The sequence below is a fragment of the Syngnathus scovelli genome, chromosome 19 (assembly GCF_024217435.2).
Source record: "Syngnathus scovelli strain Florida chromosome 19, RoL_Ssco_1.2, whole genome shotgun sequence".
Classification (NCBI taxonomy): domain Eukaryota; kingdom Metazoa; phylum Chordata; class Actinopteri; order Syngnathiformes; family Syngnathidae; genus Syngnathus; species Syngnathus scovelli.
The window spans coordinates 8,878,012-8,905,309 of NC_090865.1; the positions used below are offsets into that span (position 1 = coordinate 8,878,012).

Below are 27,298 nucleotides of genomic sequence, written 5' to 3' on the forward strand. Positions count from 1 at the left end.
GTCCCGTCTGGTTTTTCTTCTTCTTCCTTGGCAGGCTGTGGACGTCACTGTTGATTGTGGAACCGGCATGCCAGGCGGTGATTGCCTTGACCTTCTCCAGTTACCTGGTGCAGCCCTTTTTCACCACATGCTCCGCCCCCTATTACGCCGTGCGCCTCATCGCCGCTGCCATTATTTGTGAGTTTTGCAGCAGAGTCAAAATTCACTGGAAAATGTTTTCAAACCTCCGTCCTCTCGTGTTAGTCTTTTAAAACTCAGGTGAGACGTCATGAAAATTTCTCTTAAAACACTTCAGTAGTGAAAAAAAATGATTCTCTCCTTTATAAAATTTGTTTCGACGAAATCCCTATGACAAAATTTTGCAAAATATTCACTGTTTTTTTGTAAATATCTGATTGAAAATTCAGATGAAGGTTAAAATGCTTAAGGAAAAAAATCACAATTAGATTGTATTTCAAAATGGTTCAGCCTTAGTGACGAGTTCTGTTCCTTGTTCATAGTTTAGTGTAGCACTGCAGCGCTTTACAAGTGTCCAGTCAAGTGCCAAGTAACATTTCCCCCCGTTCATCTGATCTCGTCTGGGTTGGAGTGTGTTAAGACCAAAGCGCTTGTTTGCTCAGAGCTGATAACACCTCCAACCGGGCGGGTCAGGCCTCGTTAAATGTACGCGGACCTTGCGAAATCAAGCCGGCTGACCCCCGTCGCTAACTCCAACGGGTCGAGCTTCCCCGAGCTCAGCCGCATTTGTGTGACCGCTCTCCGAGGAGGCTTTTGCACTTGCTAACCTCGGGAGTCAAATTTGTTGGCTCATTTTCACGGGGCACATGTTGCTGCCAACATGGCTTGTATGTCTGGTTTGATTCAAGCAGGCATGTAGCTGCTATGTGCCTGACAAACGCACTGTGAAAGTTTCTTCACTTTTGCCCCAGTGACCTCCTTTGCCCTGATGCCTTCTGCCCACCCGCCTTTTCCTCAGGCCTGCTGACGTGCGTGAACTGTTTGAAGGTGAAGTGGGGAGCCATTCTTCAAGTCATCTCCACTGTGGCCAAAGTGCTGGCGCTCATCGTCATCATCATCGCCGGCTTTGTAAAGCTGGGCCAAGGTACGAGTTGAGTGCGTTCGCTCAAGTCTACAATTGGACGGCGACGTATCGCCTTCCTTCGCTCCATCTGCTTCCATCCGTCATCCGCCTGCGCTTGCTTTGCCGACAGGTTTCAATCAAAACTTTGAGGACTCGTTCCGAGGCTCCAAGCTGAACGGCGGCGACATGGCACTGGCGCTCTACTCGGCACTCTACTCCTACTCCGGCTGGGACACGCTCAACTTCATCACAGAGGAGATCAAGGACCCGGAGAGGTAGAAAGAAAAGCGAGTAAACCATGTCATGTCGCCCGCTCGTCCCCAAATTATTAGCACTTGATTTTCTCCTGGCAGGAATCTCCCCTTGAGCATCGCCATTTCCATGCCCATCGTCACCGTCATCTACATCTTGACCAACGTGGCCTACTACGTGGTCATGGATGTTGACCAGGTGCTCGCCAGCGACGCCGTCGCCGTGGTCAGTACTTCACACGCCGCTCGCGCAACGTTTTCCACAATCAAAGCGGAGCTTTTGAATCTTGTTCTCGGTCTGGATGTCGCCGGACGGCGCAGGTGTACCTAATATTGCAGCCGGTCCGCTCAACTTCCAATCGAAAAGTCTGCCGGTCGACTTAATTACTTTAGTGGCCCCGGCCATGCGATTAGTGCGCCGTAATTGTTTGCATATGGCCAGCTGCTGCCTTCCTTTTGACCGCAAATACAAATGGCGCCACCCTTCTCTCCTCAGACGTTTGCAGACGAGGTTCTGGGCTGGGCCCGCTGGCTGATCCCGCTGTCTGTGGCCATTTCCTGCTACGGCGGGCTCAACTCCTCCATCATCGCTGCCTCCAGGTCACACTTTGATGAGCTCATTGATACACTTGTTTAGGACATTTCATTTGACTTTGTTTTCTTTGTGAGCAAAGGAGGTGCAGCAGCGCACGTGGGCAGACAATATAACAATACTTACAGGCATGTTGTTCTTCCTCGGTGGAAAGAGACTTTTATCCTTACCGAGCAGTCTTGATTGGCTCATATATACTGCCCGCAGGTGGCCAAGAGTTCAGACACAGTCAAACGTTTTGACTGAATTGAACTCACAAATTCCAAAAGTTGAAAGATAAACTTTCTCAAGTGCCGTAACATTCATATCATTATTCTGTAAAAACAATTTAAAAAAAGGGGCGGTGGCTAAGATGCATAAATCAAGTCCAAACAATACAGTTTGTGTTTTGGTTCTTAGATTTATTTTTCTGTGAAAATTAAGTGTAACATGGTGTTCTTCACCTCGACCTCGACTCGGGATGTCGTGAGTTGGTGGGGAGAATACTTCGAAGACCTCCTCAATTCCACCTACACGCCTTCCATCGTGGAAGCAGGGCCTGGAGGCTCTGAGGCGGACTCTCCAATTTCTGGGGTCGAAGTCACTGAGGTAGTTAAAAAACTCCTTGGTGGCAAGGCCCCGGGGGTGGATGAGATCCGCCCAGAGTTTGTAAAGGCTCTGGATGTTGTGGGGTTGTCATGGCTGACACGCCTCTATAACATTGGGTGGACATCGGGGACGGTGCCTCTGGATTGGCAGACTGGGGTGGTGGTTCCCCTCTTTAAGAAGGGGGACCGGAGGGTGTGTTCCAATTACAGGGGAATCACACTCCTCAGCCTCCCTGGTAAGGTCTATTCAGGGGTGCTGGAGAGGAGGGTCTGTCGGGACGTCAAACCTCGGATTCAGGAGGAGCAGTGTGGCGTCCGTCCTGGCCGTGGAACAGTGAACTAGCTCTACACCCTCGGCAGCATCCTCGAGGGTGCATGGGAGTTCGCCCAACCAGTCCACATGTGTTTTGTGGACTTGGAGATGGCGTTCGACCGTGTCCCTCGGGAGATTCTGTGGAAGGTGCTTCGGCAGTACGGGGTGCCGAGCCAACTGATAAGAGCGGTTCGGTCCCTGTATCACCGATGCCAGAGTTTGGTCCGCATTTCCGGCAGTAAGTCGGATTCGTTCCCAGTGAGGGTTGGACTCCGCCAAGGCTGCCCTTTGTCACCGATTCTGTTCGTAATTTTTAAGGACAGAAGTTCTAGGCGCAGCCGAGGCGTTGAGGGTGTCCAGTTTGGGGACCTCAGCATCGCGTCTCTGCGTTTTGCGGACGTCGTGGTGCTGTTGGCTTCTTCAGGCCATGATCTCCATCACTGGAGCGGTTCGCAGCCGAGTGTGAAGCGGTCGGGACGAGGGCCAGCACCTCCAAATCAGAGTCCATTGACCTCGATCAGAAAAGGGTGGAATGCCCTCTCCGGATCGGGGATGAGATCCTGCCCCAAGTGGAGGAGTTCAAGTATCTTTGGGTCTTGTTCACGAGTGAGGGCAGGATGGAGGGCGAGATCGACAGGCTGATCGGTGCAGCGTCCGCAGTAATGCGGACGCTGTACCTGTCCGTCGTGGTAAAGAGAGAGCTGAGCCAAAAGGCAAAGCTCTCGATTTATCGGTCGATCTATGCTCCTACCCTCCCCTATGGTCATTAGCTATGGGTCGTGACCGAAAAAACGAGATCCAGGATACAAGCGGCCGAAATGAGTTTCCTCCGCAGGATGTCCGGACTCTCCCTTAGAGATAAGGTGAGAAGCTCTGTCATCTGGGAGAGACTCGGAGTAGAGCCGCTGCTCCCCCACGTTAAGAGGAGCCAGATGAGTTGGCTCGGGCATCTCATCAGGATGCCTCCCTGGGGAGGTGTTCCAGGCATGTCCCACCGGTAGGAGACCCCAGGGACGACCCAGGACGCGCGGCAGAGATTGTCTCTCAGCTGGCGTGGGAACGCCTTGGGATCCCCCGGGATGAGCTGGATGAAGTGGCTGGGGAGAGTGAAGTCTGGGAGTCCCTCCTAAAGCTGCTGCCCCCGCGACCCGACCCCGGATAAGCGGAAGAAGATGGATGGATGGATGGATGGATGGATGGATGGATGGATGGATGGATGGATGGATGGATGGATGGATGGATGGATGGATGGTGTTCTTCACTCGCTGTATATTATTTACTCATTTGAATAATGGTTTTTTTTTTTTTCCTCAGGTTGTTTTTTGTGGGCTCCCGGGAAGGCCATCTCCCCAACGTCCTGTCCATGATCCACGTCGAGCGCTTCACCCCCATCCCCGCTCTGCTTTTTAACGTTAGTGTCACCTTCAGAACAAAGCGCGAGACCTCAAATTCAGAACAGCATGCACATGATAACTTTTGAAGTGAGCAAATGGATCATTTTGAGCCTATTTCTTATGTTTGCAATTGATGGAGTTTGTTTTCTTTTTTTCCCCCTAGGGAGTCATGTCTCTGGTGTATTTGTCGGTGCCTGACGTCTTTCGCCTGATCAACTACTTCAGCTTCAACTACTGGCTCTTCATTGGCCTGTCCATTGTCAGCCTCATCTACCTTCGCTTCAAGGCCCCTGACTTGCATCGACCCATCAAGGTCGGTGTTCCCTTTGCCCATTCCAGTGCGCCCCCCCCCCCCGATTTAAATAGCCAACTCTTTCCCTTTGTTTCCCCCACAGCTGTCTTTGTTCTTCCCCATCGTGTACAGCCTGTGCAGCATCTTCTTGGTGGTGGTGCCGCTGTACAGCGACACCATCAACTCACTGGTGGGCATCGGGGTTGCGTTGTCCGGCGTGCCCGTCTACTTCCTCTGTCTCCACCTGCCGCGCAACTCCAGGCCTGCCTTCCTCAACAAAATCCTCTGTGAGAGATGCACTTATTTTGCCTATGGCCGGAGTTTCTCTCTATTTGTCTTTTTTGCATCGGCTGGCTCATACGTGCTTAAAGTCACAGTGAGAAGCACCAAAGCATGCTTGTACTTGTTTTGTACTTTGTTAGTGTCCATCAGTGGCCGAATGTGCTTGTTTTCCCTCAGACACGCTGTCGTCTTGGACCCAAAAATTGTGCTACTGCTGTGTGGCCTCGCCTGACATTGACCTGGACAACATCGACCCTGACAAGATGGAGTGAAAGAACGACAAAACGTACCGAAGGACCTCTGCTCAAGACAATCCCTTATTTTTTGGGTGATATTACTCTGAAGAGGAGGATGAAAAAGAAAGTAGTACCGGCACACTCGACACATGTTGCCTCTACACGGCCCGCCGCCATTTTGTGAAAAATGGCCACAAGCCTTCAAGTTGCACATTTTACGTTGTTGTTATGGTCTTTTTTTTTCCCCTCCATGGGAGTTGGGATTGTTTGACTGGTTCACACCTCATATCGTTCCTGCCATTGAGGCCGCGAGCCGTAATGAATGTACCACTGGGAACAAGTTTGGTTTGTAGCGTCCCCTATTGATCGCCAAAAATTGTTACATCAAGTTTCATTTTAGATTGTACTGGCATCACTTGATCACATGGTTTGGATGAGTCTCCTGTACTGCTCAAATGGTGTCTCGGAACTTGCTTACTTTCTTCACATGAAGGTCCAAAATGGTGCACAAATACGGATGTAAAATCAAATCATGGCAGCAGTATTTTTTTCCATTTTAAAATTGTACAAAATGACAAAAATAGACTCGTAGCATTGCATCTTTATTTGTTTTTTAAAAAAAATCATACTTCATTCTTTTGTGATTACTTTTATCCATGCAAAAAAATCAAATATTGTTAAAATAGTATCCCCCTGTAATATTATGGTGTTATACTTAACAAATCTTTATTTCTCAGAAAAAAAAGACATGATGCTGTTTTTTTTTTGGGGGGGGGGGCGGCTTGTTGACATTGCACATTCTCAGCGTGCCATGGGAAGGGGACGGGCGCTCAAACGCATTGGCGTTTAACGCGCTTCATGAATCATATCGTGTGCCTTACTGCCAAGTTTGTGCTCGCCTTAATGTTTATCAGAGTACATTTTGGGATTGTCAAAGTTAGATAGGTATGCAAAATTCCTTCAATTTCGAAGGTTGGCCACTTTCCATGGGAACTGACGGAATTTTATAGGACTAAATTTACCAAATGGAAGGTTGGCTCTCAATAAAGAACTTCAAAACAAAATTACATGGGAATGTTCTGCATTGGAATTTAGTATTTTCAAAATCCAACAGGAACTTGCATTGGAAATTCAACTGAGAATTTCGAAAAATGTAATTGGATTTTTTTTCCTACCCCTTTTGCAAGGCTAGTTCTGTCGTTTAATGTTGTTCAAGTACCACTAACCAGCAGAACCACGCAAAATAAGATCATGAAATATCACACGTAGCTGTTGGCGTGTATAATTATCCTGGGTGAGTAAGATTGGTATAGAAATATATCCACTATATGTAATATTTTGTTCCTCTTCCAAGAGCTGAATTTACAATTCAAGAGTTTTAATTTGCTTGTCCATCTAATGTATTTCCTTGTTGACACCAAACATGCGTTTGTACAGTCGGGGTTGTGTGTGCCAAATGTTTTTATTTATTAAGAAGAAACCGACCACGTGTGCTGTTTGTTTTTATATCTATAAATGTGAATAAAGTTAAGTTCTTTTTTGCCGCGGTGACGTCTGTGCTCATGCCCTTTTTTGCCTCTCTGATTTTAGTACATTTTAGTATTACACTTGTGTACATTTGATTTTATTTACCCACGGGTGGAATCCCCTCCATAGTCCCAGATGTATAATGTACTGAACACCCCCTTAAGGATCCTGATGCATGGGGGAGGGGAGGGGGGCATCATATTACACACAAGCTTCCTTGTGATTGGTTCTCCTCCCCGAGCAGGCAAGTTACACATACAGGAGTTCAGTTGCACTAACTCAGTCCTGAATAAAATATGAAGGCAGCCCTGTACCATGTCTCTCGGCAGGGCGCCCAAGGTGAAGGGGACCCTGCTTGCCCCTCGCCCACCGATGCTCTGATCCCCACAAGGCATGGATACAGAAAGTAGCGGCGGCTGACGCTTTTGGGGGTGGTCGTCAAGCAAGCATGGAGTTGCCAGGGCGTCTCAACTGGTTCCGGAAGCGACCCCGAAAGCCTCACGTACGCCGTCGAGAGTTCAACCGTAAGTGTGGCGTTCTTTACTCTCTACAGGCTTTGCTGTCAGTAAACTCAGACGGCATCGGTTCAACCTTTCACACCATCTTCTTCTTAAGGTACGCAAAGGGAAAATAAAATGGATGCATTATTTCTTTGTCTGTCTGACACAGGCAGTCAAAAAAAAAGAAGCTCCATCTCCTGTGTCATGTTCTGTGATGCGCGCACACGTACTCACAGCTGAAGAGTCTCGCTAAAGTTTTTCGCTACTAACTTTTCACTTAGTACAATTTATCAGAGTTTTGGATTTAGTCTGATTGCATTTTGTCATTTTAAAAGAATACTATATCATACAAGTAGTAAACATTTTTGTAATGTATTTGTCATTATGAATCTTTACCGTTCATATCACTCTTTGATGTAACACTCGTATTATTTCTTTTATTTTTAGAATTGATTTATTCGATTTGATCCTGGTTATCCTAGCAGTGACCAAAAGGGGTCCTCCTAAACTTGATATCTGACAGGCTCTCTATGCCTCCCCCACATGTCCAACCCAGTGTGACTTTTATTATATTTTATTATTATTTTTATTATTTTTAGTGTTATTATGGTGACATCAGTTTGCCTTTATATAAAATCTGCTCTCCGTGTGTTGAGAAGAACCTTAACTAGCACGTGACATCTTCTCACTCCATAGCAACGGCAAAATCACACATTGCCTCGCCTCTTAATTTTCTGGCTCAGCTGGAAGCTTTCAAGAACAAATGGCTGCTTTCGTGGGTGCGCGCATCCGTGTCCGCGCGGGGGGCTTTTCGTGGTTGATGGCAGCTCATTCTAAAAATGTAGTGTAACAAGTATTTTTATCACTTTCATTTCGGTAGCATTTCATTGAGAAAAAAGGCCATGCGTGACCTGTCAGTGAGCCAGAATGACCCAAAAAAAAAAATTTCTTTTCTTTTGTGAGTACAAAGACAAGTATTTACTTATCCCCGCTGTGGGATAAAGTTCTATCATCAAAAATGATAGTATTGTACACAACTTGTAAAAGATTGCTTCCCTTTAAAAGTCTATCAGAGCAGGCGGCTGTCATCACCAAACAAAAGTGCAATCAAATATCCTCAAGATCACTTGCTAATTGGTTAAAAAAGCATCTGCATTTTATCACGGCCGTAATGGCTGCTGGTTTATCGTTTCAAGATGATTGGAAGTGCATCAACCCAACGGCTAAGCACATTAGCTGCTTTTCCCGCAAGCATTTTTTCTCATCTCTCTGCAGCAGAACGGCAAAAACCACTACGGTCTTTAAGAGCGCCCAGAGGATGGAAAAAAAAATGCTAATGTGATTGTCGGCAACTAATTCTAGCATGGTAACATGAGGTTGTCAAGCTGGAAATGGCTGACTCGGCTCTTTTAACTCATTCCCACGTCACCGTTGCCAGTTTTTGCCTTTGACTGTTCACGCCGGTGGTCTGGAAGTCTGTGCGTGTCATCTGGCGTGAACAGAAAGAAAGATGCTGGCGAAAGCTCACGGGGGCTTCCGCCAATGACAGGCGCAGATGAGCCAGGAAGCAGTGTCACAATTGTGCGAAAGGAAAACTGGCTAAACGTCTTAGCTGAGCCGTATCACACTTCATTTAATGTAAAATTTCTACTTACATGAATTGTTATTGTCGCTTTATTGTTTATAGCGTAGGGGTCAGGCCTCAAACCAAAGAGAATTCCGTCAAACATTTTGTGAATGAGAGCCGATAAACGAGTTGCTCGCAATGATGTAATCATGCCCGGCAGCAGGGTGGAGCCGGTGTTGTGCTCGATTTGGTTCCCCCGTGAGATTTTGTTCCCCCTGCCGCGGGAGCGCGCACAGCTTGTTTGGAAAGCGAAAAACCGATGCCGTACGGCGTCGTACGGCGTCAGCACTATGTTGTTTTCAATAAAAACATGAAGAATTCACGTTTGCGTCAGTCAATTTTAATTTTTATAAAGGATTATTCTCATTTGATGTCTTTAAATTCATCCGCGTTCTGCCATTGAAGCGGGGTGCATTCACAGACCAGTCGTAAAGACGGAACACTCACTCACTTCACCAAAAAGCAACGATATAATTACGTGAGCTCTTTGCATAAACGTCGATGCAAAGAAACTCCTCCTTTTGGGTACCGTTACATGCTACAAGGAGTATATATTACAAAGGAGACTTTATTCTTAATTGTAATCATCATTCATCCATCCATTTTATTACTCAGGTATTTTCAAAGCAAATTAATATTGTTGCATTTATTAATTTGCTTTAAAATGACAGCGGAATATAATTAAAAGCTGACACTCTAGCAATGTCAAACGTGTTCATTTAAGAAAAAGCCACACAGGTTTTGTGATCAAATCTTTCATAACGACAATGATTTGAGTGAATTGATTTGAATGAATAATTGAGAAGACATTTCAGTTCTGAAGGCTCCTTTCGTCCCAAGCAAAGTGAAAGGTGGTGGGATAAAAATTGTAACAGGAACGCTATATTAAATGTCAAGCCGTGAATATTTGTGCCCCCCTCCCATTTTGAGAACGGTGAGTCCTAGACTCCAGCTGTTTTTTTTTCTGTCTTCCTGGGGGTCTGCTCAGGTAGTGTGGCAAATTTGAACAGGTTCCCTCATTCCTGGCCCAAGTTACAGGGGGGGGAACATATCCTCACGGGGCACCGTGAGGCACCCGTGAGGATATGTTCCCCCCCCCCCCCCTTATTTTGAGAACGGTGAGTCCTAGACTCCAACTGTTTATTTTCTGTCTTCCTGGGGGTCTGCTCAGGTAGTGTGGCAAATTTGAACAGGTTCCCTCATTCCTAGCCCAAGTTACAGGGGCTTTTTGGCGAAGTGAGTGAGTGTTCCGTCTTTACGACTGGTCTGTGAATGCACCCCGCTTCAATGGCAGAACGCGGATGAATTTAAAGACATCAAATGAGAATAATCCTTTATAAAAATTAAAATTGACTGACGCAAACGTGAATTCTTCATGTTTTTATTGAAAACAACATAGTGCTGACGCCGTACGACGCCGTACGGCATCGGTTTTTCGCTTTCCAAACAAGCTGTGCGCGCTCCCGCGGCAGGGGGAACAAAATCTCACGGGGGAACCAAATCGAGCACAACACCTGTTCACAAACAATTTCCTGTCTCGCGCCACCCAAACGCATCCCATCACCTGGAGAAAGGGGAAGTGGCCTATTTTGTTACCCCTCGGCCGACACGGAAGGAAGCTTGGCCAACACCAATTAGTACTCGTGTACAGCACAAAACAGGAAGTGAGCTGAATCATAGATTCATTTCATCCACTCAAAAATGAGACAATTTCTAAAACAAAAGTTATTTGTCCCCCTCCCAAAAAAATAACAAAAACAAATCATATTGCCACCCAATATTTGGTTACCATTTTTGTCCTGCAACCCGTATCCACCCTAAAACAAAACTCTCTTGCTGAGAGACAAACCTTTATCAATCAATTAGTCAGCCTTGTGTATGGTGCCAGTCGCCATTGTCTCATGCCCGCTGTGCCCTCTTTGGAGACAAAAAGACAATTGTGGGAGGGGCGAGATAAAAGACAAAGGCAATTGGGGAAAACGAGTGCTTGATGAGAAATCTGTTATTTGAGGAACTCTTGTCGGCATTCTTCTTCAAAATGGAGCGTCGAGTTAAGACTTTAAGCCATGTATGGATAAAACGATATGGCTACTACTACAGTACGTATTACTTTCCTTGATTTGAAATCAAATGCTGCTTGAGATGTACTTTTTGCTAGAACAGTTGAAGTTTATCTGCGCTTGATCATTTGTGTGCTGACCGAAGTTTGTGTTAGGTGATGCACGCACAGAATGCGCAATGGATTGGCGTGACAAATGCGATTAAGCATCCCATGTCCCCATTATTGTTGCTACGGTAACCAGGCAACCTTAGCAATGGGATGCCATTGGAAGTTGCACCCCCTTTCTCTTTTGCTTTGAGCAACAAGAATTTGTCTAACGTCGCATTGTAAATGGGTTTGGCTTAACATCATAGTTAGAGTTTCGCCACTTTTGTTGCAATTTCCCTTTTTGGGGTGGGAAAGTTGCTCGCATTGCTCAATCCCTCCCAATGTTGTTTAATGGATGCATTTCAAAATGAGATTTATTTGAAGGAACGTGGATGTCGCAATACTTTTATCCATGTATGTTGGTTGAGGCGGAAATGAGTTTGTCCTCAGGGGGAAAGCCCTGAGAGGAAGTCTTAAGGAAAAGTGCTAATGAATCCACACCAGCCCTACTTTCTATTTCTATTTTGGCAAATAGGAAATGACTCAGGAAACCACACAAGGATGCAAGATAGAACAAGTTCAAGATTTAAAAAGCAAAAACAAACCTCCAAATATTGGCAATACCAAATCAGAAACTAATTTATCCCCAAAATTATCCTTTTTATATGTATCATTGATGAAAAACTAAATCTAATGCTTCCCCCCTTTCCAGCCCACCAAAAACCCAAAACAATTCATAAAAATGCTTTCTTTTCTAAATTATTATATTTTGTATATACATTTTGTTGAGCAAAAACCTAAAGACTGTACATAAATGATTTAATGTCCAAATTATTAACCCCCAACAAAATAATTTCAGCGCAACCAAAACATTTACAAAATAAAAGTGAACAAAAATGTATCAATCCCACAAATGAGCATTTTCTTCATGTTTCCTTTTTTGCTCATGTGCACGTACGTGTACCTAATCAAGTGTCTGTTGGTGTACTATTTCGAGATGGGTGCCATGGCGACCGCGTGAGATATTAATAGCCGCTGCACCGAGGCCTTTCCATTTAGGCCGAGTGAAGTGCAGAAGATTAGAAAAAAAAAATCCATGTCAACCGCGAAGGAATGACACCTGCACACTTTGACAGCATCTGTGTCTGATTTCAAACACTGCAGCTAATTATTCCTATTCGCCCCTCTACTCACTGAGTCACACACACTTACTCATACAAGTGCTCTCAGCAACACACACGCACATACACACACGCCCAGTCTCACTTCATCTTTGCACAGGATGTTACGAAACGATCCGCCCAGTTGGTGAAACTTAGCGAAGGGTTGCTGGCTGGCTTACGCGCACTGCATGGCAGTCAGCACACGCTCGCTTTATCTTTTCTGCTGGCCTTGAGATACCATCGCACTGCCAGAAGAGGAAGAAGAAGAGTGAGTGATGGCCGCCATGGATTATGACCCGGACGATATGACGATGATGCTCGAGGAGGCCGAGGATGTTTTCCACGAGGGTGGTAGGCCAGTCGGGGATGTGCCGGGTGACCTGCATGTTGGGCGGAGATGCGATCGACTGTATGCATGCTGGTGAACGTGTTGTCATTCGTTGATGGGTTTGTGAATCATACGGCATTTGTTGCTTTTGAACCAATTTTGCAAAAGTGGTGTAACTTCAGAATATGGGCTATTTTGGTAAGAAGGGTTTGAGTTGAAGTTGGACCCCAAATCTGTCAGAGGCTTTTGCCATGCATTTGTCTTTGTGGAAGAAACTAGTATGCAAGGAGTTGAAATTAAGTGTGTGTGCCCAATTTGGTGGAGAGTTTGGCCATTTGTTTGACTGTGTGAGAGAAAATAGTGGCACGCCTTCACTCTGCGGGTGTTCCTGTGATCCCATGAGTGGGCGTCCATTGCGGCGCTTTTGGGGATGGAAGCCTAACATTAGACATGGTGACTGATTATTTATAAGAGGAAGCACAAAAAAAAAGAAACACAGTTGTGTAACACTTTGCTTATTTTAAAACAAATGCGAGCAGAAATTTGCTCATGTGGGCCATTGTTGTTTTTTTAAGCAGATGTTTTTTTTTTTAAAAAATGTCTTGCTCTCTGTTTCAGGGTTGCATATTTCCTTAAATAGATTGCTATCAAAGTAGTGCGGGGGGGGGGGGGGGGATATTGGCAAATGTCACATGAGCATTCTCCCCCAGTTGGTTTTTGCATGTTTTAAACAGGCTTTGCACCGCTTCTCCTTATGTCATCACATCTTGTTTTTCTCCTGTTGCATCTTTTCCTACCTTGTGCTCCCCACTCAATTCCAATGACTATCCTGTTACACCAGCAGCATTTGGGGAATCCTGCTTGAGGAAGATGGTGCACACCCTTTTCCTGTTTTATCATATTTTTTTCACTTCCACTTTGAAGATGGTTCTATTTGCGTTCGTCGCCTCCTTGCATTCCCTTCTGAAGGGTGAAGCCCTCAATTTTAATCAGATGCAGTCCATATGTTTCATCTAACTTTCTTGTTTTTCTTCAATCTGAAGTTTGCTAGTGGACTCTTTCTCACTCTTTGATCCCGGCGCACCCCCAGTAGGGACTTAGCGCACCCCATCTGTGTGTTTGTCTTGCAGAACTTGCATTCCAATGATGGCACTGAAGCTGAACGATTCTAAAAACGCCAAACACGAGCGGAATTTGTCAAATGAGACAGACTAGTTGGCTCTCGATTCCATTCCGCAGGCCAGACACTTTCCCGCAGGTCTCTTGGGAGGAACTTAACAACAGCAACAAGCTGTCATTACAAACCTCAGCGGGGTCACGTTTGGAGGCCACTTGCAGGAAGCTGACTCCTCTCTTTCCTTGGATGTCCGTCAGACTTTCTTTTTCACCGGGAAGACCCCCCCTCCAAAAAAAAAAAACACCTAAAAAAAAGCCATACAAATCCAACAAAAAAGGACGAGTAGGTGAGACATGCCAAGCACGTATTTTTACATCTACATGTACGTGCACGGTGGGAAATACAGCCAGCAGTTGGGGCCTGACGTCGATGACAGACGTAATTACAGGATCAAGTTTACAGCAGCTGAGCAAGCCCGAGCCCTTCTGAGTCTGACTAATTGCTCACCCAAAAATAGTTCTGGATTTCAGCAATACCTTACAAAAAAATCCATGTCATAATTTGTACACAATATTAATTTTAACAATTTCAAACTTTTTCATCATAGGGCCATCTGCTGGTTAATGTGTGGCACTACCACAGGTACTAATCCCAAACTACGGCAGGCTTTTTATGGGGCTTCTCTTTTCTGGGGATGAAAGCTCAAAGGTGACTGCTTGAAAACGAAATCTTCTTCGTCCTTGCGTAAATAAGAATGTTACTAACGGGATCCCTTTTCTTCCCGGCGTTTCTAATGTCGAGTGATGGATGAAAAAGGACAAAAGCATTTTCTGCTCCCTTTGCTTCTTGGAAGGACGCACACAATTGGATTTGGACGCATCGGGCGGAACAGCAGGTCCACTTACGCAGGCCAATTACCGTGACCATGGCGTGCCTCGCACGAAGAAGAATGTACTTGAAAAGTCATTGATTAGGAACATATAAGGCTATTTCTTTTTGAATGGTTTTGGAATCACTTAGTCAGTTCACAAAATGTATTGAATTCTTAACCTCTTTACTAACCAAAACAGCAGGATTCAACGGTCTTCCAAAATAATTTAAATGTGGAACGCAATGTCCCTTAAAATAATCATTCCCTCTAAATAATTCCCTCACATGAATCCGTATCAATGACATTGTTTAAATATTTTTTTAAACATGGCAAGTTACCTTTATTTAGGACGTCTTGGACATGCTAGGTTTTTTTCCCTTTGTGTATGTAGTCCATGTCAACTAAGATATGTTGAGTACGGGATAAAAATCGGGTTGGGTTTTATTTTTTTAATACTAATCATGTATTTTCGCAAAATCTTATGATGCGTGCAGAGAGTTTCGAATTTTGAAGGTCCAGCAGATTTTATATACATTTTCTGTGATCCATCCATCCATCCATCTTCTTCCCCTTATCCGGGGTCGGGGCGCGGTGGCAGCAGCTTTACGAGGGACTCCCAGACTTCCCTCTCCCCAGCCACTTCATCTAGCTCATCCCGGGGGATCCCAAGGCGTTCCCAGGCCAGCTGAGAGACATAGTCTCTCCAGCGCATCCTGGGTCGTCCCCGGGGTCTCCTACCGGTGGGACGTGCCCGGAACACCTCCCCAGGGAGGCGTCCAGGAGGCACCCTGATAAGATGCCCGAGCCACCTCATCTGGCTCCTCTCAACGTGGAGGAGTAGCGACTCTACTCCAAGTCTCTCCCGAATGACCGAGCTTCTCACCCTATCTCTAAGGGAGAGCCCGGACATCCTGCGGAGAAAACTCATTTTGGCCGCTTGTATCCGGGATCTCGTTCTTTCGGTCACGACCCATAGCTCGTGACCATAGGTGAGGGTAGGAGCGTAAATCGACTGGTAAATTGAGAGCTTTGGCTTTTGGCTCAGCTCTCTCTTCACCACAACGGACCGGTAAAGGGTCCGCATTACTGCCGACGCTGCACCGATCCGCCTGTCGATCTCGCGCTCCATCCTGCCCTCACTCGTGAACAAGACTCCAAGATACTTGAACTCCTCCACTTGGGGCAGGATCTCATTCCCGATCCGGAGAGGGCATTCCACCCTTTTCCGATCGAGGACCATGGACTCGGATTTGGAGGTGCTGACCCTCATCCCGACCGCTTCACACTCGGCTGCGAACCGTTCCAGAGAGAGCTGGAGATCACGGCCTGAAGAAGCCAACAGCACCACGTCATCTGCAAAAAGCAGAGACGCGATGCTGAGGTCCCCAAACCGGACCCCCTCAACGCCTTGGCTGCGCCTAGAAATTCTGTCCATAAAAATTATGAACAGAATCGGTGACAAAGGGCAGCCTTGGCGGAGTCCAACCCTCACTGGGAACGAATCCGACTTACTGCCGGAAATGCGGACCAGACTCTGGCATCGGTGATACAGGGACCGAACCGCCCTTATCAGTTGGCTCGGCACCCCGTACTCCCGAAGCACCCTCCACAGAACCTCCCGAGGGACACGGTCGAACGCCTTCTTCAAATCCACAAAACACATGTGGACTGGTTGGGTGAACTCCCATGCACCCTCGAGGATCCTGCCGAGGGTGTAGAGCTGGTCCACTGTTCCACGGCCAGGACGAAAGCCACATTGCTCCTCCTGAATCCGAGGTTCGACCTCCCGACGGACCCTCCTCTCCAGCACCCCTGAATAGACCTTACCAGGGAGGCTGAGGAGTGTGATTCCCCTGTAATTGGAACACACTTAAAGAGGGGAACCACCACCCCAGTCTGCCAATCCAGAAGCACTGTCCCCGATGTCCACGCAACGTTATAGAGGCGTGTCAGCCATGACAGCCCCACAACATCCAGAGCCTTTAAGAACTCGGGGCGGATCTCATCCACCCCCGGGGCCTTGCCACCGAGGAGTTTTTTAACTACCTCAGTGACTTCGACCCCAGAGATTGGAGAATCCGCCTCAGAGCCTCCAGGCCCTGCTTCCTCAATGGAAGGCGTGTAGGTGGAATTGAGGAGGTCTTCGAAGTATTCTCCCCATCGACTCACGACGTCCCGAGTCGAGGTCAGCAGCACGCCATCCCCACTGTAAACAGTGTTGACGTTGCACTGCTTCCCCCTCCTGAGACGCCGGTTGGTGGACCAGAATTTCCTCGAAGCGGTCCGAAAGTCATTCTCCATGGCCTCACCAAACTCCTCCCACGCCCGGGTTTTTGCCTCAACAACCGCCGAAGCCGCGTTCCGCTTGGCCATCCGGTACCTGTCAGCTGCCTTCGGAGTCCCGCAGGCCAAAACGGCCCGATAGGACTCCTTCTTCAGCTTGACGGCATCCCTTACTGCCGGTGTCCACCAGCGGATTCGGGGATTGCCGCCACAACAGGCACCAACGACCTTACGGCCACAGCTCCGGTCGGCCGCCTCAACAATGGAGGCGCGGAACATGGTCCACTCAGACTCAATGTTAGCCGCCTCCCCCGGGACGTGGGAAAAGCTCTGCCGGAGGTGGGAGTTGAAGCTCTTCCTGACAGGAGATTCTGCCAGACGTTCCCAGCAGACCCTCACAGAGCGTTTGGGTCTGCCAGGTCGGACCGGCATCTTCCCCCACCATCGGAGCCAACCCACCACCAGGTGGTGATCAGTTGACAGCTCTGCCCCTCTCTTCACCCGAGTGTCCAAAACATGCGGCCGCAAATCCGATGACACGACTACAAAGTCGATCATCGAACTGCGGCCTAGGGTGTCCTGGTGCCAAGTGCACACATGGACACCCTTATGCTTGAACATGGTGTTCATTATTGAAAATCCTTGTTGAGCACAGAAGTCCAACAATAGAACACCGCTCGGGTTCGGATCGGGGGGGGGGGCGTTCCTCCCAATCACGCCCTTCCAGGTCTCACTGCCATTGCCCACGTGCGCATTGAAGTCACCCAGTAGAATGATGGAGTCCCCAGAAGGAGCGCTCTCCAGCACTTCCTCCAGGGACCCCAAGAAGGGTGGGTACTCTGAGCTGCCGTTTGGTGCATAGACACAAACAACAGTCAGGACCCGTCCCCCCACCCGAAGGCGGAGGGAGGCTACCCTCTCGTTCACCGGGGTGAACCCCAATGTGCAGGCGCCCAGCCGGGGGGCAATAAGTATACCCACACCTGCTCGACGCCTCTCACCGTGGGCAACTCCAGAGTGGAAGAGAGTCCAGCCCCTCTCGAGAGGGCTTGTACGGGAGCCCAAACTGTGCGTGGAGGCTAGTCCGACTATATCTAGTCGGAATTTTTCTGCCTCGCACACCAGCTCGGGCTCCTTTCCAGCCAGAGAGGTGACATTCCATGTCCCAAGAGCCAGCTTCTGCAGCCGGGGATCAGACCGCCAAGGTCCCTGCCTTTGGCTGCCGCCCAGCTCACATTGCACCCGACCCCTTCGGCCCCTCCCACAGGTGGTGAGCCCATGGGAAGGGGGACCCACGTTTCCTTTTCGGGCTATGCCCGGCCGGGCCCCATGGGCGAAGGCCCGCCCACCAGACGCTCGCCTTCAAGCCCCGCCTCCAGGCCTGGCTCCAGAGGGAGGCCCCGGTAACCCGCGTCCGGGCGAGGGAAAACAAACTCCATTTGTGTTTTTCGTCATAAGGGGCTTGGGTGAGCCGTGCTTTGTTTGGCCCCTCACCTAGGACCCGTTTGCCATGGGTGACCCTACCAGGGGCATGAAGCCCCCGACAACATGGCTCCTAGGATCATAGGGGCACACAAACCCCTCCACCACGATAAGGTGACGACTCACGGAGGGGCATTTTCTGTAATGACGTTCTTAAATGTGGACGTCTTGAATTACTTTGTTCCATCTCGTTTGCTGTCCAAATCCCGGAAGCCAATTCTGTCTAGCCCTTCCCCCTTCGCCCTCCTATTGGCTGGCAGTCTCCCAGGAGGAGCGAGCGATCGCTCACTGCGATGCATGAGTGGGCACACTAGTAGTGGACACTCAACGTCAGAACGGCACGCTCAACGGATGTACCCCTGAGATTTAGTCATTTTAACCACAATTTTTATCGTATTTTGCACTTTTTAAAATCATTCGGATGGCGGCGTTCGAGCCTGGGGGCCAAGTATCTTTTTGTGACCCATGAATGAATGAGCGGGTGGATGCAGTGAGGGGAGCAGGGAGACGAGCCTAAAAAATATCGCTGTATTGACTTTAGGCCACGTCAAACAGACATAGACATTGGCAGAGGTGAGTTGCAGACATTTATTTGGTCTTGAAAATGACCGCGATGGCTGTGTTTTTTCACAGTGGGTCAGTGGACCACGGTGGCATTCAGAGACGCGCGGGCGAAAGCAGCAGCGTTTTCACTTGTATCACTATGATGGTGCGTTTGAGGACACGAGTTACACACGAATTCCGCTTTCTATTTTTATCTTGACCCCCCCCCCTCCCTCCCTTTGGAGTCTTCAAATGTCAAACGACAAGTGACATGAGGTCATGGTGTGTGCGTGTGTGTACGTTTAGTTATGGAGGAGGTGTGTGGCTCCATACGACACGGCGATTATGGGCTTTACTTGGCGTGCCTTTCTGGTATTGTCACATTTTCAAACGTGGACTAGTCATTTTTAAGGTTCTATTCCCATGACATTCCGGTGAGCAAACACACTAAAACGTTAAACACCTGTTTTCCAAATGTTAAAAGCAAGCAGGTGCAGATGGAAGCACTTTCTGGACAAAGTCATATGTGCACCCTAAAGTTTGGTTGATTTAATAACAAAGGATTTGGAAGGCCCACTAGTTAGTGCTCAGTGGCCTCATTGCCACTGAAACTTGAACATAGTATCCATTTTGATCAGTTACGTCATCGAAATGTCAAAGCTTGCTAGCTAGCGGGTGCACAAGCAAATATCAAAATAATTATTTTCTGGTCATGATTTGAAAGCAACAACAAAGACAACGGTCTTTTCTTACTGTTAGTTCTGTGCGCTTCCCCCACTGGAGGCAGGAGTTGTGACATGATTAAGTATTGAATGGCTGACATCCTTTGAGGTGGTTTTGTGTTCCTCTTGAGTCACATACTTTGGATGGCGTTGCATTTGGGATCCCGTGGCACTTTTTTGTTTGGAGAAAGAAAGAAAAAAAGCTAATTTCATTCCATTGTGTCCGTAAAGTGACCACTGTGCTGGGGAAAGGTGAAAGGTCGCTGTGTGTTGTGATACCACCCATAGTAGATGTGTCTGCTGTAGAGATAAGCCGGCGCGCCCCAAAAGTCACCTTTGCCGGCAAATTTTGGAAAAGTAGCTGCTATGCTGCCCATCTATGGCTTTTGTGTAAATTGTGCGCTCAGGGCAGACTGGTCGACAGGAGGACAACACAAAATGTTGCAGGCAAAATGTTTCTGAGAATGTAGCAGCAAGCCGGCTGGCCGACCGGCCGGCTTTGATATGGTTAAGTGGCTGCGCATTGCCTCTCCTGCCAGCTTGTTTGGGTTGCACTGAAGTGGCTTTAGAAAGAGGCCGAGTCGGGATGCAAAGCAGACTCTGTTCCCAGACTCTCTTTCTGTGGCTGGCTTGCTCTGCCTTTTCCGGAACAGTCTTTTCATCCCCTGGCATGTAGCCCACATGCTCATTTCCACACAAGCTTTTCACCCAAGTCTCATTAAAGGAATTATGCCCACAGCATGCTTCGGCGGAAATTCAGCCACCTTTGTTGTTGTTGTTGTTGTTGCTTTTTGGGGGTAGGTTTGGCTCCTTGGAAAAGTCGCTTTAACACTACTCTAAATTGTGAGTGTACAATGAATGCTTGTCTTTGAATCGTCAGAACAGCTCGTTTTGCTGCAGTCTCCAAAATGACTTTTAAGTGAATTGGGGGGGGGGGCGCAATATATCATAAAAGCGTCTTAAAAACATATGCACACATTTTTGACTAAAGTAAATTTGAATGATAAAACAAAGTGAAATGCTAACCGGTCGCCCCCGGGATCCGACTCCGGCTCAGCAGTAGAGAATGGATGGATGGATGGATGGATGGATGGATGGATAATTCAGGGATGAGAATCTTCTGCGGATCCGCGGATTTCCGTGTTTTTTTCCGTCGGGAGTATCATTTTCGTGAATCGTGTAGATCCGTTGAGAAAATTGTTTTGATAGAGGGGGGGGGGGGCTGGCAGCAGTATTGCGACAACAGCCCCCTTATTTTCGGCAGCATTTTGGCGCATTTTCGTCACATCATTTGCCTACTCATTTGCCTAATTAGCAAAGGTTTAAGCCAGCATGGCGTAAGTTTTAGAGAAAAAAGACGAGGATCGTGCCAGGGAAATAGATAAATTGAACGGGATCAGGAACTGCTTCAGATGGGCATGGCTCGAGAGTAGCGTCATCTTACAACTCGGAACACAAAAACGCTCTTAAAGCAATGCGACAGTGAGCGCCCGGCTTGCTGCGGTTGCGCGATCGGACTAAATTAAGCTCCCTGCACACTGAGGTCTACTTAAATTTTGGAAAGTACATCAGGACTTTAAAAATATTTTCTAAATTTCAGCGCTGGCTCTGTCACAATAATGCGATCAGAGCGGTGCAGTTGCGCGGTCGGCGGTGCGCTGCAGTTGCGCGATCGGACAAAATTAAGCTCCCTGCGCATTTAGGTCCGCTTGAATTTTGGAAAGTACATCAGGAGTATAAATTTTTTTCTAAATTTCAGCAACGGCTCTGTCACTATAATGCAACCAGCGCGGTGCAGTTGCGCGGTCGGCGACGCGCTGGGGTTGCGCGCTCGGCGACGCACTAGGGTTACGCGTTCGGCGGTGCGCTGCAGTTACGCGATCGGACAAAAATGCGCAAATGAAAAAATGCTTAAAAAAGTCTTGGAACGGATTAGAAAAAAAATATTATTTGTAATGGGAAAAATAGATTCGGAATTCGACCGATTCGCTTTTGGAACCGCCCCCTGGAACGGATTGTGGTCGAAAACCGAGGCTTGACTGCATTATATTTACCTTGGTACCCCACCAAGCAGGAATATTTTTTTTAACAAAACTGTTGAAATTGAGTGATTAATGGTTTTGGGGTTGCTATACTGCCCAAATCCAGGAGTTTCCATGGAGCATTTTCCCCTGGCCTGTGAGCCCTGCAGCCCCAATTGTGTCTGCTCTCACTTGAGTGCCATTCCAGTCTGTCGTGATTTTGGCCTACTTTCTATTTCCCCATTCCTTCCATACTGGGCTATCTGCCGCCCCTCCCCTTCTGTTTGGCCCCCGAGGGGGTGTTGGACAGGAAGGTGTGCGCTTGAACACTCCCTCACCCTTCCTCCTGTTATCTCCAAGCAAAACCACGGAGGTTACCCCCCCCCCAACCAGCCAGTTCGCTGTTACAGTATGCGTGTGTGTGTGTGTGTGTGTGTGTGGGGGGGGGGGGGGGGGGGTTGTAGTGGCATGTGGCACATGCTCCACCACTCCCCTGGCGTCACATGATACTTTGAGGCGCACCTCTGGCGAGCAGCAGCTGGCCGACCACGACTGCCGTAAGCGTTTTAGGGGCCTAAGCTGATAATCTGTCTGTTTTGATATTTTCTTCACTTTTGCAGCAGCTGGGAGAGACTATACGTGTTGCCGACCAAGTATTTTTCAGATGCAAATGATTCAGAGTCACTTTTAACCAATTTAATTGAACCTTGCACGTGGAATGACTTTGGCGAGGAATGCATTGAGCTAACAGTGAAGCAAAATGTCAGGCACGCTACATACGTGGCGCTATCAGTGAAAGGAATGCTCGTGTTCTCTGGCTAAAAAAGAGGCCGGAACAACCGATCTGATCCCTGTTTGCGCAGTGGCCGCATTCCAGCGTAGCCACTGGTCTTTCCACCAGCGGGTAGCCGACCCGTATGCAGCCCTGATTTTTGCGTTCATTCCGTCCACCATACTTTGACCCGAGCTCCGTTTTGCCGTTTTAAAAGGAACGATGGCAGGCAGGAAAATGTCATAAGCGGTCGTGGTCCGGCCACACCTGACTGGATCTGCTCAGTCGGCAGCGCATGGCCAGCACTAATGCTGACGCTCGTGACGTGACGTACAATTGAAACACCATTGCACACACATTATCTCATTATCTCCATGTAGCTAATACTGTATCGACACGATATTGATTGCAGTGATTATGACTAATTTGGTCCAATATCTAGAATGTATTTATGAGTGTGTTGTTTAGAAAGGCGCGTTTCCCATGGTCGCCAAACTAAGATGGAGTCCCGGCAATGCCGACCACGTCACACCCTCGCCTCAACAATGGCGGCGCGTTCTTGTTCGGCGTTGCCGGCGGCCTTTCACGCGGCTGAATGAGACTGCTAGTCAGTCCTTTCAGGGCCGCCGGTGGACAAAGGCGTCCTGAGACAGCCTCCAAGGAGGTGTGACGAGAGTTTCTTCCTGGCTCCATGGGGGACTAGCGAGCAAGTTTTACGTAGCCATCGCTTGTTTCTCCGGGGCCAAGCAAAAGACCCGGATTCTCAATTTAGGAGAGCGATCGCCACCTTTGGGCTTCTACCTTTTTCCCTACAGAACATGGTGGAGGGCCAAAAGTGAAACAAACTCAAGTCATCCCGTGTGTGTGTGTGTGTGTGTGTGTGTGTGTGTGTGTGTGTGTGTGTGTGTGTGCGTGTGCGTGTGTGTGTATATGTGCATGTGCGTGTGTGTGTATATGTGCACGTGTGGGTGGGTGTGCGCGTGTGTGTGTGCGTGTGCACGCGCGAACGCGCGCATGTGTGTGTGCACGCGCGTATGTGTGTGCGCACGCGCACCCGCACACTTGAACAAGGCTGCTAAATCTTTCTGCCTGTATGAATTAGCCTCGCCATGGCAACCAGAGACAAAATGGGATGAGGCAGCTTATGTAAAAAGAACGCTGACCCACACGCATGCACACTTGCGCTTCAGCGCTTTTAGTGCAGCCAACAACCCAAATTTGATGATGCCGTATAAAAATGGCTCCTTGACTCGATATTGGAAAAGGACAAAGTTAATTTCAATGAGAAATGAGCATAAATGAATGAGTTAAATCGATAAAGGGCATGGAGGCAAAAGGTCTTTGCTCTCACTTTTCTTTTACAATCCGACACAATAAAAAAATTGCAGACTGTTGGACTAAGATTTCTTGAATGCTTCATCAAGGCAATTGACGACTAATTGGGAAACTAGTTCAACGATTGAATAACCGATCACTCTCGGATGTTCCTGAAGATTCTGCAGTCCTTTGCTGCAAAGCGAGTTCAAGTCTCTCATCTATTTTCAGCATGTTTGCTCAAGTGTCATCGGCTTTGGGTTGGGCTTTCTTAAAATAGTCGCGCTACAGCTAAATCCGGAGCGACCGGTGCTTTATTTATTGGAGGAGACCATCATGCAAAAAATCTTTGGGCCGTTGCTTAGAATGTCTCAACTGTGATGATGCGTCTGTCGGCAGGTGTGTCACCGCGCAAGCCGGAGATCATGGCCGCCGGGATGCACTCACCGGGAGGGCCCAATGGGATCATCCGCAGTCAGTCCTTCGCCGGCTTCAGCACCTTACAGGAGCGTCGCTCGCGGTAAGGCTCAAATCGCCCACGCTCGTTCATCCCGGCCGACCGGGAGCTCAAGGTAGCAATGATGATGAATCCCAAAAATATGTCCTGATACCTCCAAGTATACCTCTTGATACCTCCTATAAACAAAACATAAAAATCTATTTTTTTAAAATATTATTTAAATGAAATCTATATCTTGCGCATGTTTTTTTTTTTTTTGCTGGCAGAGACATGAATATTGAAATATTATTCCCTTCCTCTCATCGTCGCGTTTTAGGTCACGCTCATCTCCCTCCCCCTCACGCTCATTTCCGTTGGAGCTGACATTTCCTAAAGCGTTGACGAGAGCCGTTCCGACACCTTAAACTAGTCAGGAGGCGGCAGTGTGGACGTGCTCTTGACTCGGTCCGAGCCGCCTCAAATGTAGGTCGGCCTTGAGGGGATCACGCACACATCGTACTTCGCTGTCAGCACACGTGCACAACACGCCATGCATACCGGCCTCACTTCTTCACACGGAGAGCCTCCAAAATGGCCATAACGCAACGCACAATTGCGCCGTTTAGGCGTCAGACTCGTCACTAGCCTCAAGTAGCTTTTTGATCGAGTATCTGCCAAATTTCAACATGTGCGCACACGTGTGTGTTTTTTTGCATAGGTGTAACTCGTTCATGGGCAACTCGGTGGCGCAGAAGAAGCCAGTGTCCAAGCCCAAAAAGCCTCACCTGTCCGGCTACAAGGGGAGCGGCGGCGGCAGCGCCGGCTCCAGAGAGCCTCAGCCCGGAAGACTGGAGGAGATCTACACCGCACTCAAACAAGGCCTAGAGTGAGTTTGAAAGTTGAGCTGCGCTAATTCACACTCAGTCTTTCTCTTTCTGGCTCTTTTAGAGCAAGATTTGCGCGCCTTCAGTGTTGTAACATGCCATTTTTCACATTTAAGTGTAGTGATGATGTGCCTAACGTTGTATACTTGTCAGCGAATATCTGGAAGTGCACCAGGCCGAGTTGGACAAGCTGACCTTGCTCATGAAGGACATGAAGAGGAACTCTCGTCTGGTGAGTCCCAAGAAATTCTAAACAAGATGATGGCTCAAGTGCACAAGGAACAAAAATGATTTCTTCTGTTTGTTTCTTGGTGTGCAGGGCGTTCTCTACGATCTGGACAAGGTGAGTGAGGACGGCGTGCAAGGGAGGGGAAAAAAATGCTGGGCGGACGATGAAAGCAGAAGAAGATTTGAAGTATATTTTGTAAAATGACATGTATGCAGCTCTTGGTGTAACTACTCATTTGCCGAGGTGTGTCACGTGTAATCCCCACCTTGCTCTCTGCAGCAAATCAAAGCCATCGAGAGGTACATGAGACGGCTGGAGTTTCACATCAGCAAGGTAAGCAAATAAAAACCCAGCCAAACTATTTTCTTGTTTTGGACCATTTGTGTTTTTTATGGCTCATTTCGAGAAATCCCTTTAGAAACGTCAACATTGTTAATTAAATCCCCCAATTTAAGTCAATTACAACTGCTCCCCACTTGGCCCAAAAGGAAATCAGGCTGCCAACTCCTGTTAGATGATAAAATAAAAAAAAGACTCCCACTGAGGATGCTCTGGTTGTCTTGTTTTCTTTCTTTTGTTTTTCTCTCGTCTTCTTCGACAATGTGCGTTCGTCATCTTCAAGGTCGTGCAAATTCTCTTCCTGCGCGTTGTCGCCGCCCGTCCAATCACATGTGACCGTAGCGCACTCGTGCTGCTCCCCACGTTGTCATGGTTACAAGAGGCCATCGCACCAATGGAGACGTCCAATGAGCACCCGGCAGACAATATAAACACGCACACACACGCACACACACCTACACACACCTACACGCACACACACATCTACACACCTACACACACCTACACACACCTGCGCATGCCTACGCACACCTACACACACACACACACACACACACACACACACACACACACACACACACACACACACACACACACACACACACACGCACACACACACAGGCTTCCTGAGGATGTGAGTCAGGACCAAATTGAGTCCTTGGAGGCGCTCTGAGAATGTGTGTGTGTGTGTGGTCACAAGGGGGCAGCCAGTGTTAAAACAAACACTGAAAGGCTTTGTAATGCCCGCCAATTAATCGTTGTCTGTTTTTTGCGGTGCACAAAAATAAAACAATGACAACTTGTGCGAAGTTTCGGTCGTGAAACGTTCCCAAGTTCTACAAAATAAAGTAGACAAAAAAATAGTTAAATAAAATTTGGACTTGAGTTAAAAAAAATAAAGTCCAAATCAAAGTTAATGAAGTGCTAATGTTCATTTTTTGACATGGCAGTCGAACAGCGGCCGCCATCCAGGCTAGGGGGTTAGCCACTTTATTTTCTTTTTCTTACATAAGCACTGAGTCATCACTTTAGCACCTCCATGAAAGGCTTCCATCATCACCACAGTTGAAAGTGAAGTCTTGCGCGTGCGCAGGTGGACGAGTTGTACGAGGCCTTCTGCATTCAGAGTCGGCTGCGGGAAGGAGCCAGCCGCATGAAGCGGGCCTTCACCTGCTCGCCCTCCACCAAGGCCACCAAGGAGAGCATCGCCGAAGTCAACCGCCGCTACAAAGAATACACAGAGGTGCTCACATTCTTTCTTACTAATTTTAGGCTGCTCTTAGGAGCCGTTGCAAAAAAGGCATGGCAAGTCTGCCATTTTGTTATGAGGTGGCCATTTTTACGTACAATAGATGGAGGAATTTGAGGTTTCATCAGCACAGTTGTCTTTCAGAACATGAGCGCGTTTGAGGCCGATCTGGAGAACCTGCTTGGGGAATTTCACATCAAGATGAAAGGTGAGTATGACTTTTTTTTTTATACTTGGCTGTAGCAACTATGTGAACTTGAAAGTGAAGCCAGGCCCCCCTTTCATCAATTTGAACTCTTGTCTTCTTGTTCTCTGTCAGGTTTGGCAGGCTTTGCCCGTCTCTGTCCGGGAGACCAGTACGAGGCAAGTCACCCCCCCCCCCCCCCCCCCTTTTTTTTTTTTTTTTAAATGTAAAAGTCATTGTATTATTTACAAAATACATACAGTGTGCATATTTTGTAATAAAAGTGTTTTTAAGTTCCCTTTCCAACTCTGTATGTTTCCACGTATCCACCCTGTGTGGCAGATCTTCATGCGTTACGGTCGGCAGCGATGGAAACTGAAGGGGAGGATCGAGGTCAACTCCCGCCAGAGTTGGGACAGCGATCAGATGATCTTCGTGCCACTCATTAGCGAGCTGATTAACATCAAGGTAGCGGTTTGTCCTGCGGGAAAACTGCGAAAAGGCAGGTTGGTTGATTGCTTTTGGGC

General features: G+C 47.8%; 2 protein-coding genes and 1 long non-coding RNA gene across 11 annotated transcripts in view; 2 read left to right on the forward strand and 1 right to left on the reverse strand.

Moving 5' to 3' along the window:
- si:dkeyp-120h9.1 (Y+L amino acid transporter 2-like) overlaps positions 1-6,579 on the forward strand; it is an 18,652-nt gene extending 12,073 nt beyond the window's left edge. For both annotated transcript variants that reach the window (XM_049751085.2, XM_068649044.1), the window contains 9 exons: positions 35-177; positions 977-1,102; positions 1,212-1,356; positions 1,435-1,558; positions 1,829-1,932; positions 4,139-4,235; positions 4,382-4,531; positions 4,614-4,797; positions 4,970-6,579. In XM_049751085.2, the coding sequence (XP_049607042.1) occupies positions 35-177; positions 977-1,102; positions 1,212-1,356; positions 1,435-1,558; positions 1,829-1,932; positions 4,139-4,235; positions 4,382-4,531; positions 4,614-4,797; positions 4,970-5,064 (1,168 nt within the window). In that variant the 3' untranslated portion in view covers positions 5,065-6,579. The remainder of the gene's footprint in view (positions 1-34; positions 178-976; positions 1,103-1,211; positions 1,357-1,434; positions 1,559-1,828; positions 1,933-4,138; positions 4,236-4,381; positions 4,532-4,613; positions 4,798-4,969) is intronic.
- The window catches only part of LOC125987089 (uncharacterized), a 9,469-nt gene extending 313 nt beyond the window's left edge, over positions 1-9,156 (reverse strand). The window contains exons 1-2 of the long non-coding RNA XR_007487877.2: positions 8,711-9,156; positions 1-8,588 (exon numbers count right to left, since the gene is read on the reverse strand). The exon at positions 1-8,588 is cut by the window's left edge and continues 313 nt beyond it. This is a non-coding gene — a long non-coding RNA (uncharacterized lncRNA). The remainder of the gene's footprint in view (positions 8,589-8,710) is intronic.
- ripor2 (RHO family interacting cell polarization regulator 2) overlaps positions 6,731-27,298 on the forward strand; it is a 37,574-nt gene continuing 17,006 nt past the window's right edge. The window contains exons 1-10 of one of the 8 annotated variants that reach the window (XM_068649037.1): positions 6,731-7,079; positions 23,847-23,967; positions 24,605-24,772; positions 24,924-25,002; positions 25,090-25,113; positions 25,279-25,332; positions 26,432-26,581; positions 26,732-26,795; positions 26,907-26,950; positions 27,114-27,239. In XM_068649037.1, coding sequence (XP_068505138.1) covers positions 7,004-7,079; positions 23,847-23,967; positions 24,605-24,772; positions 24,924-25,002; positions 25,090-25,113; positions 25,279-25,332; positions 26,432-26,581; positions 26,732-26,795; positions 26,907-26,950; positions 27,114-27,239 — 906 coding nt within the window. In that variant the 5' untranslated portion in view covers positions 6,731-7,003. Of the gene's footprint in view, positions 7,080-7,151; positions 7,171-10,634; positions 10,782-12,134; positions 12,346-17,723; positions 18,649-21,895; positions 21,919-23,846; positions 23,968-24,604; positions 24,773-24,923; positions 25,003-25,089; positions 25,114-25,278; positions 25,333-26,431; positions 26,582-26,731; positions 26,796-26,906; positions 26,951-27,113; positions 27,240-27,298 lie in introns of those variants that run through there. The other 7 variants (XM_068649041.1, XM_068649036.1, XM_049751048.2 and 4 more) reach the window with 7 other exon arrangements.